Source organism: Chiloscyllium plagiosum, chromosome 37 (genome assembly GCF_004010195.1).
Source record: "Chiloscyllium plagiosum isolate BGI_BamShark_2017 chromosome 37, ASM401019v2, whole genome shotgun sequence".
Taxonomy (NCBI): Eukaryota; Metazoa; Chordata; class Chondrichthyes; order Orectolobiformes; family Hemiscylliidae; genus Chiloscyllium; species Chiloscyllium plagiosum.
The window spans coordinates 28,191,186-28,202,182 of record NC_057746.1 but is presented as its reverse complement, the minus strand read 5'-3'; the positions used below and the strand labels follow the sequence as shown (position 1 = coordinate 28,202,182).

Below are 10,997 nucleotides of genomic sequence, written 5' to 3'. Positions count from 1 at the left end.
TTCCAATTAAACCTGTTGGACTATAACCTGGTGTTGTGTCACTTTGTACACCCCAGACCAACACCGGCATCTCCAAATCCGGAAAATCAGCACAGGGAGACCTCACCCTCACTTCGGAAATCCTCCGCTTCTGGAACAGTTCCGTTTGTAGAGCCGCCGATTTCTTCTCTGTGAGGAAGATTCAGTTGATCCTGGAATTGGAAAATAAAATTACATTCTTAAAGTGTTCGCCCTTGAAAAAGTGATAAAACCTTTTTAAAAATATTTCAGAAGAAGACGAACGTTACTGGGGAGCATTGTCAGCGATAGAGTTCCAGTTTGTGGCCCTGACGGAGGGTCCGAGTCTCCCCTGCTCCAGACGTGTCTCATAGAATGGTCTGGAAAGACTGATTAGAAATATCGATTACAGAATATAATGCTTACCTTGTAGATATCAACAGCTTCATTGATCGGCAGGAAGTTGTGAGTTCTATGAACCCGCGAATCTCTACAAAGGTAACAGATCAATTTGTTGTCATTTTCACAAAACAGCTTCAGATCTTCCTGATGTTCCTCACAGTGAGGTTTACTTTCCTTCTCTTTCAGATCCAGCTTTAATTTTCGAGCTTTCTCGGCCAGATTCGCTCAGGCCCGATTTCCCCTGAAGTTTCTTTCCGGAAACACCTCTCTACATTCCGGGAAGGACGTTATCTTCTTCTTTTCCCAACTCTGGATGATACAAGGGCGACAGAAGTTGTGTCCACAATCCAGTGTATCCGGATCGGTGAAGAAATCCAGGCAAATGGGACAAATTGTCTCCTCGGTCCAACTCTCTCCCTGCAGTCTGGAAGCCATGTTCACCCTCAGTACTTCCTGAGACAAACCGCTTTCAGTTTCAACATTTCTGCGCTTGTGAAAATATCCAGTTCAACGTTTCCCCGATGAATTTCACTGCAATACTCAGAGACTGATGACAGGAAATCGGAACGGGTCTCGGCTATTCAGTCCCCACCATTCAATATGATTCTGTCTGATCGACTCCTGCAGTGCCTTTTACAACCCCCTACTCCAATAACCCTGAATGCTGTTGGTAATCAAAAATCTATGACCTCCTTTCTGAAACATATGATCTCTCACGCCCCTCTGCTATAAAGAGTTAGAAAGTTTCACAGCCATTATGGAAAATAGAGCATGAAAGCATGGGAAGGGGTAAAGCATGAAGACCACTGGCGATCTGTTGCAAGGGGTCTGTGGAATGCGACACTCGTCAAAAGGTCACTGTGGCAGGATGGGATAACAATAGTGGAATGCCCTTACACCAATAGCAGAGTAAGGTTGAGGCTGAAAGGTCATTATGGTGGGATGAAATAACACAGTTAGTAAAGTAAGCCTCACCTCCTAAATATCATCATGGCAGGACTGGGACAGGTTGTAACAATAAATATTTGGGACATGATGTTAAATATCTAATTAATAGTTAGGAGAGTCAGCTTGAGACAGGAGACCATTTTTGTAGATGGGGTAGCTAAATATCTAATCATGACAGGTTACTCTGGGATGGAAGATCATTGTAGCAAATATCTAATTGTGACATTAGAATAACATTAAGTAGAAAGTAGGAAAAACTATAGCGGCAGAACTGGAGACATTATGGGAATTAACATCATTGGTTTATTGAATAGCTGGAGTGAGGTAATTTCGATTAATACAGTTGGATATGCTGATAAGCGAACAAAAACATAATTAAAAAAGGGATTTAAAAAGGGGCCACTCAAGAATTTGCTTTCTAAGTGTCACAGTTGTCTGTTTGTAAATAAAAGACCTACTCCTTGAAGAACTCTTCGCATCTCCTGATGATTCTCTACATTTTCTCCACGACACCATCCAAGTGAATTCAAAATGTTTCCTCTCTCAGACCAAAGTGAGAACCGCCTTATGTTTAAGTTGGGCCCTGGTTCAGGAATCTCCAGTCATTGGGAATATCTTCCCTGAAGAGGCACTGTCCACCTCTTTAAACACTTTGTGAGTTTCAGCTTGATCACCTCTCATTCTTCACAACTCTGGGGAATACAGGCTCCGTTTGCATAGCTGCTTATCATTGAATGCTGTCCCGTCATCCTGGGAATGAGTCTGGTGAACCTTTGCTGTGTTCACTGGATGATAATTACTGTATTTAGTTCCTCCGATATGGAGATGAAACGAACATCCAGTCCTGCAAATGCAGGATAACTGAGCTCCTATCAACTGAAGCAAGTCTTCCTTGTTCCTGTACTCAGATTCCCTTGCAATGAAGGTTCACTCGCATTACTTTAGCCTTCCTCATATCTTGCTGCACCCGCTTGGTAACTTTCGGTGATTTATTGAAAAGGACACCAAGGTCCTACTGTACATCTGCATCTTCAACCTTATCCTTTCGGAAAAACCCTGCAAATCTGTTTCTCCACATGGTTTCACAGTTCTCCATATTGTGTTCTATCCGGGCAATTCTTGCTCATTCATGAAGCCTGACAATTCCTCAAAAGCCTTTTTAGACCTTCCTCACAACACACTCTCCCCCTGAGCATTGTACTCCCCACAAATCAGTAAAAGATTACACTTGGTCCAGAGCTTTTATTCACTGTTATATATTGTGGACATTTCCCATGAGTCACAGCCTGTCAATGTGAGAATGTCTCATTCACTCCTACTCTCTGTGTCTGTATGCTCACCAATATCTTGTCGCCAACATTATCCCTGTGCCTAAGAAGGTTCATGCAGCATGTCTCGATGACTACTGCCCAGTGGCCCTAACGTTGCTGGTCATGAAGTGCTTTGAAAAGCTGGTCAAGGCATTAATCAACTCCAGCATCCCCACTCCTCTTAACCAACTCAAATTTGCCTATCAGACCAACAGATCCACTTCAGATGCTATATCACTTGTGCTTCACTCTTCCCCAAAACATCTTGACATCAAGAACAGCTACGTAAGAATCCTACTCATTGACTACAGTTCAGCCTTCAACACTATTATCCCCTCAAGACTGATTACAAAACTTAGCAATCTATTAGAGAGTCCCACTCTCTGCAATTGGATCCTCAGTTTCCTGACCTTCAGGCCACAATCAGTGAAGACTGGGGACAATATTTCATCCTCACAAACATTCAACATTGGAGCCCCCAGGAGTGCATACTCAGCCCCCTACTACACTCGCTGTATACCCATGACTGCGTCGCCAATTACCACACAAATGCCATTTACAAATTCGCTGATGACACCACCATAGTCGGTCAAATCTCAGCTGGCAATGAAACAGACTACGACTGGAGGTGGAAGACCTGGAAAAATGGTGCACTGAGAACAACCAAGCTCTCAATGCTGGCAAAACCAAGGAACTCATTCTTGACTTTTGGCAGGATGTTACTCATGCCCCCCTTCACAGTAACAGCACAGAGGTGCAACGAGTGGAGGGCGTCAACTCCTGAGAGTGATCATCCACAACAAGTTTTCCTAGAATCTTCATGTGGACTCACTGGTTACAAAGTCTCAACAACATCGTTTCTTCCTCAGGCAGCTGAGGAAACTTGGCATGACAGCAAATTCCCCTGCCAACTTTTGTCGGTGTGCCATCGAGAGCACGCTGTCTGGATGCATCACTACCTGGCAACTGTACCATTCAAGATAGGAGACAGTTACAGAGAGTCGTGAACTCGGCCCCGACGATCTCAAAGGCCAAACTCCCATCTATAGGATCCATCTACCAGGCCGACTGTCAAGGAAAGGCTGCCAGAATTCTCAAAGGTCCATCCCACTCTGGCAATGTTTTTTTACACTCTCTACCATTGGGGAGAATGTACAGAAACCTGAACACATGCACCAGCTGGTTTGGAAACAGTTTCTACCCTACTGTTGTAAGAATTCTGAATGGACTTACAAACTCTTAACAAACTCTTAACATCCTTCTAAATTTTTCTACATTCTTTCCAGTTTAATAACATCCTTCTTACAGTAACAGACCAAAACTGAACACAGTACTCCAAATTCAGCCTCACCAATGTCCTGTAAAACTGGAAGATGACTTCCCAACTCTGTCCTCATTGCCCTGATGAAGACCAGCGTGCCAAAAGCCTTCTTCACTGCCCTGTCTACGTGTCAGTCCACTTTCAGAGAACTGTGCGCCTGAACTCGAAGATTCCTCTGTTTCACTACACTTATTAAGGTCCCACAATTCAATATGAAACTCCTACCTTGGTTAAACATTCCAAAATGTAATACCTCACTCATCCCTGTCTCTTCATTGCACTTCCACTCCACGTTTTCCTGATCTACCTCAACTTTTCCTTCGTTCCCGTTCTTCCTTCCCCAGTCAGGTCTGCCTTTTCCTCTCGCCTCCTCTCTGTTTCCACCTCCTCATTCTTCCTTCCCTTTCCCCATGTACAATCTTTCATCCTCTCCCATATTCTTTCCTTCTATTTTCTTCCACACTAATCCCATGGTTCCTTCTTCCTTGCTGCTGCCCAAACCCACTCTTCCTACCTCAACCCCTCCCCTCACATGCTGTTAATTCTCCCTCCGGTCAGCAACTTTCACTTATCCCACCAATTCACCACTTTTTCCTCCCTCAATATTCACACCCCTCCCCAATGTCCCTACCTCCCCCAAATTCTTACACCCTCCTCCCTCTCTTGCGTCCTCTTTTTTTGCCCATTTCTCTCTCTCTGATTATTATTTGATCTTTCCCCCAGCTCCAGCCTCTCTGACTCTGGATCCGAACACAGCGCATCCCCGGCTCATCCTGGCTGAGGACCTGACCAGTGTGAGACTCGGAGACAGAGAGCAGCCACTTCCTGACTCGCCGGAGAGATCTGATTTCTGGAGCAGTGTCCTGGGATCAAAGGGATTCACATCAGGGAGACATTACTGGGAGGTAGAAATGGAGGGGAAGAACAGGTGGGCTCTGGCAATGTCCTAAGAGTCTGTGAAGAGGAAAGGGGGAATCGACCCGAGCCCAGAGACTGGATTCTGGATTGTGGAGCTGTGTCCCAGAAGAGGTTATTTTACCACCACCTCCCACTCATGGACCTCCCTCTCCTCAAATGTGAATCCCGAGAGGTTTGGTGTTATCCTGGACTATGAGGATGGACAGGTGTCCATTTACAATGCACACACAATGTCCTATCTCCACATTTTCACCCACACATTCACAGAGAGGATCTTTCCCATCTTCCATGTGGGAAGAAATGATGGCGGGAAAAACTTGGCCCTGCTGACAGTTTGCGGGATTAAAGGCATTGACAGATCCATCCCATAATTTCACACCGTCCTCCTACCTCCTGCCAGCTGTAAACTGATGGGGGTCGGTCTCGGTCTGGGGGACAGAAGGATGGGGCAGCGAAGAAACAAAGAGAAGCTCAATTGTAGAGAGGGGCTGACTGGGTAGAATGAGCTGTGAGCTGCAGGAACCCTGGGGCCTTCCTGCCTGTAATGTTGCTCCACAGGCGGAAGGTAGTGCTACATGACAGTGTCGGAGCTGAATCAGTCAGTGGTCCTCAGACTGGGCTCAGTGGAGTCTTTCCAAGGGTAACACCAAATCATTTCACTTCAGGGTCAGTGGAGTCTTTCCAAGGGGGGACACCAAATCATTTCTCCCAAGTGTGATTGAGGAACTCATGGGGACCATTCCTGATGAAGGGCTTTTGCCCGAATCGTTGATTTTGCTGCTCCTCGGATGCTGCCTGAACTGCTGTGCTCTTCCAGCACCACTAATCCAGAATCTGGTTTCCAGCATCTGCAGTCATTGTTTTTAACTCATGGGGACAGAATGGTGAGGGAATGGAAGAAACATTGCAAGAATAGACCACATTCCACAAGTTAACCAAAGTTTTACTTATCTTAACATGGCGACTTGAGCGTGAAAGCCCTTGACATCAAAGCCACATTTCATCAAGTGTGGTATCACGGCAACCGAGCAAATCTGGAGTCGGTGAAAATCGGGAGTTGTGGGGGCAATCTTTCCACTGGCTACCTGGCACACGGGAAGATGGTTGTGCTTGTTGGAGCTCAATTATATCAGCTCCAGGATATCTCTGCAGGAGTTCCTCAGTGTCGTGCCCTTGCCTCAACCATCTTCAGTTGCTTCATCAATGACCTTCCCTCCACAATAAGGTCAGAAGTTTGATGATTGTACATCCTTCAGCACCATTCCTGACTCCACATATTCTGAAACAGAACGTGTACAAATGCAGCAAGAACTTGACAATATAGAAGCTTAGGCTGACAATGTCAATTAAAATTTGTGCCACATAAATGCCGAATGAGAGCCAATCCAGCTACTGCCCATTGACATGCAATGGCTTCATTAAATTCCCTGCTGAAAACATCCCAGTCGTTACCATTAACCAGAAGTACAATTGCCCTCACCATATAAATGCAGTCGGTTTCAGAGCCGGTCAGAGGCTCAGCATACTGTATGAAGTCACTCACCTCCTGACTCCCCAAAGCCTGTCTATCATCTACAAAGCACAAACCTGAATGCCCCGGCCGACCCATTATCTCAGCCTGCTCCTGCCCCACCGAACTAATCTCTGCACTCCTCAACACAGTCCTGTCCCCCTTAGTCCAAGAACTCCCCACCTACGTTCGAAACACCACTCACGCCCTCCACCTCCTCCATGATTTTCACTTCCCCGGTCCCCAACACCTTATCTTCCCCATGGACATCCAGTCCCTATACACCTCCATCCCCCATCACGAAGGCCTCAAAGCCCTCCGCTTCTTCCTTTCCCGCCATTCCAACCAGTATCCCTCCACTGACACACTCCTTCGACTGACTGAACTGGTCCTCACCCTGAACAACTTCTTATTCCAATCCTCCCACTTCTTACAAACCAAAGGAGAAGCCATGGGCACCCGCATGGGCCCCAGTTATGCCTGCCTCTTCGTAGGATATGTGGAACAGTCCATCTTCTGCAACTTCACTACATCGATGACTGTATCGGCGCTGCCTCATGCTCCCATGAGGAGGTTGAGCAGTTTATCCACTTTACCAACACCTTCCACCCCGACGTCAAATTCACCTGGACCGTATCAGACTCCTCCCTCCCCTTCCTAGACCTTTCCATTTCTATCTCGGGCGACCGAATCAACACAGTCATCTACTATAAACCAACCGACTCCCACAGCTACTTAGACTACATCTCCTCCCACCTGCCCCCTGTAAAAATGCCATGCCATATTCCCAATTCCTTCGTCTCCGCCGCATCTGCTCCCAGGAGGACCAGTTCCAATACCGACCGACCCAGATGGCCTCCTTCTTCAAAGACCGCAATTTCCCCCCATACGTGGTCGACGATGCGCTCCACTGCATCTCCTCCACTTTCCACTCCTCCGCCCTTGAGCCCCGCCCCTCCAACCGCCACCAGGACAGAATCCCACTGGTCCTCACCTACCACCCCACCAACCTCCATATACAGCGTATCATCCGCCATCACTTCCGCCAAACAGGCCCCACCACCAGGGATATATTTCCCTCCCCTCCCCTATCAGCGTTCCAAAAAGACCATTCCCTCCATGACTCCCTCGTCAGGTCCACCCCCCCCGACCAACCCAACCTCCACTCCCGGCACCTTCCCCTTCAAACGCATGAAGTGCAAAACTTGCGCCCACACCTCCCCTCTTACTTCCTTCCAAGGCCCCAAGGGATACTTCCATATCTGCCACAAATTCACCTGGACCTCCACACACATCATTTATTGCATCCACTGCACCCGATGTGGCCTCCTCTATATTGGGGAGACAGGCCGCCTACTTGTGGAACGGTTCAGAGAACACCTCTGGGACACCCGGACCAACCAACCCAACCACCCCGTGGCCCAACACTTCAACTCCACCTCCCACTCCACCATGGACATGCAGGTCCTTGGACTCCTCCAGCGCCAGACCATAGCAACACAACGGTTGGAGGAAGAGAACCTCATCTTCCGCCTAGGATCCCTCCAACCACAAGGGATGAACTCAGATTTCTCCAGTTTCCTCATTTCCCCTCCCCCCAACTTGTCTCAGTCAAATCCCTCGTACTCAGCACCGCCTTCCTAACCTGCAATCTTCTTCCTGACCTCTCCGCCCCCACCCTACTCCGGCCTATCACCCTCACCTTGACCTCCTTCCACCTATCGCATTTCCAACACCCCTCCTCCAAATCCTTCCTCCCTGCCATTTATCTTAGCCTGCTGGACACACTTTCCTCATTCCTGAAGAAGGGCTTATGCCAGAAACGTCGATTCTCCTGCTCCTGAGATGCTGCCTGACCTGCTGTGCTTTCCAGCAACACATTTTCAGCTATCATCTACAATGCACAAGCGAAGAGTGTGATGGAATACACTCCACTTGCCTGGGTGGATGCAGCTCCAACAATACTCAAGAAGCTTGACATCATCCAGGACAAAGCAACGCACCTGAATGGCACTACATCAACCTCATCTTCCTCTGCAACCAATGCTCAGTAGCAGCAGTGTGTACTATCAACAAGCTGAACTGCAGAAATTCACCAAAAAGCCTTGGACAGCACTTTGCAAACCCATGACCACGTCCATCTCGAATGACAAAGTAGCAGATACATGGAAACACGGCCCCCTGCAAATTACTTCCAAATCACTCACCAACCTGACTTGGAAACTTGTCTCTGCTATTGAGTGGAAACCCAAGAATTCCCTCCCTCAGGGTGTTGTGGGTCTACCATGTGAGTCTGCACATGGACTGCAGCGGTTCAAGAAGAGAACTCACCACTTTCTCAAGGGCATCTAGGGATAGCCCAGCAGGAAGAACACATGTCCCTTGAGCAAATGCAAACATGAGTATTTCCCCCACTAAACTTCTTGAAGAGGCAGCACAGTGGCTCAGTGGTTAACACTGCTGCCTCACAGTCTCAGGTTCCATTCTAGCCTTGGGCGACTGTCTGTGGATTTTGCACATTCTCCCCATGTCAGCGTGGGTTTCCTCCCCAGTCCAAAGATATGCAGGTAAGGTGAATTGGCCATGCTAAATTACCCATCGTGTCATGTGCATTAGTCAGAGGGAAATTGGTCTGGGTGGGTTACTTGTCGGATGGTCGGTGTGCACTTGTTAGGTTGAAGGGCCTGTTTCCACACTGTAGGGAATCTAATCTAATTCCCACTTTCTTCATAGTGATGGGGATTCTTGGTATTATGATTTTCAGCAGGGAGACTCTGATGCACTTTCGGTGGCACAGGAGTTGGGAGACCAGCTGCTGCTGTGATATTTGGCTCTCTTCAATTTGGACTCAGGCAATGGGCAAGTGCCAAGGTCATGCTGCCTGGACCAATGAGTGTTTCTGTTATTTTCAGGTTAATGTCTGCAACTGTGATAAACTTGTCAATTTCACTTCACTGGAAATCTAATCCTGCTGCAGCAATGTCCTTTCATGGTAAAGTAACACTGACAAATTGGATTGGGTTTGTACAGGTCTGTGAATATTGTTTTTTATATTTATAAATGTATAAATTTTCATGTAAATAATGTCACGTTAAGGGAAGTTTTATGTCATAGTATTCAGTAGAAAGGAACTCATATATTTATATAGGTTCCTTTTAAACATTAAGTCGGACTTCAGTCTTTCCAACATTTATGTGGAGTGAGACTGCGGTGAAGACTGATTTAACTATCTTTGTTGGATATGATGTGCAATTCATTGTATTAATCAAGCCATTTCCACATAATGTTTCTCCCCATGAAACTATCTGTCCTGCAGAATATTGGTGGAGTTACAAAATACATTTCTTTCTCATTTAATGTTCTTTCTCAGCACTGTCCACATCAATGTCAAAAACCCTTGACTCACCAATATTCAATTGCTCATTTTGTTGACAGCATGATAAAGGACACTGTGCGCGCAGCCATTTCAATTTTCTATGGCATATTTTACTTGGATTTGGGGAATGGTGGGAGGACATGATAACTGGTTCGCTTGGCACAGAGTCTTCAATCAAAAATGCTGCAGTAAACCTGAACTAGAATTTATGTTAAAGAAAAATGCTGACAAAAATCAAAAGAATGATAGAGACATTGAGGCAGCAAATCATCAAGTCATAGAACACACAAACAGCCCCTTCGGTCCAACTCATCCATGCCAACTAAGTCTCCCAAACTAATCTAGTCCCACTTGCCTGTATTTGGTCCCTGTCCCTGTAAACGTTTTCTATTCATGAATCTGTCCAAATATCTTTTAAATGTTGTCACCATAAGTGCATCTATCACTTCCTTTGGCACATATGCACCATCCCCGATGTAAAAAGGTAGCCCCAAGTTCCATTTTGAATCTTTCTCCTCTCACCTTAAAAGTTATGCCCTCTAGTTTCAAACTCCCATATCTGCAGGAAGCAACCTTTGCTATTCTCCTTACCTACACTCCTCATGATATTATAAACGTCAACCTCCTGTGCTCCAGTGAAAGAAGTTCCAGTCTATCCAGCCTCTCCTTATAACCCAAAACCTGCAGCCCAGGTAGCATTCTTGTAAAATGTTTCTAAACCTTCTCTGCTGTCGTGATATTCTTCCAAAAGCAGGGAGACTAAAAATGCACACTTTACTTCAAAAGAGGCCTCACCAGTGTTTTGTACAACCACAACCTGCTATGCCAGCGCTTAATACCTTCTTCTAATTAAAAACAATGTTTAAACACATGCCATGAAATTAACTTGCAAAATGGTGATAGAGAAAGTCAAGAAATGTCTATGCAACCCAAACACTGAAGTAAGTTTGTTCAGAGCGGTCAGATGTAACGCATGCTGATGATTCCTAGTTTGGTAAATTCCTACTTTCAGCAATAACAAAAGAGGATAGTTGCAAATAAAGGTCAAGGTGCTTTGTCAAATCAAGGTGAGGAAGGGAGAGAAAGGAAATTAAAGAATTGGGACAGTACAAGAATAAAAGAAGATTCATACATCAATAATGTCATACAATCCAAAATGAGCAACAAAGTACCAAGAAGACTACTATTTTCATTTAAGATTCAAGTTACAATATA

At 46.0% G+C, this 10,997-nt stretch overlaps 2 protein-coding genes across 2 annotated transcripts in view; one reads left to right on the top strand and one right to left on the bottom strand.

Moving 5' to 3' along the window:
- The window catches only part of LOC122541543 (zinc-binding protein A33-like), a 20,546-nt gene extending 19,578 nt beyond the window's left edge, over positions 1–968 (bottom strand). The window contains exons 1-2 of the mRNA XM_043678371.1: positions 631–968; positions 107–191 (exon numbers count right to left, since the gene is read on the bottom strand). Coding sequence (XP_043534306.1) covers positions 107–191; positions 631–834 — 289 coding nt within the window. The 5' untranslated portion in view covers positions 835–968. The remainder of the gene's footprint in view (positions 1–106; positions 192–630) is intronic.
- LOC122541464 (E3 ubiquitin-protein ligase TRIM17-like) overlaps positions 1–10,997 on the top strand; it is a 185,162-nt gene that overhangs the window by 72,808 nt on the left and 101,357 nt on the right. The window lies entirely within an intron of this gene.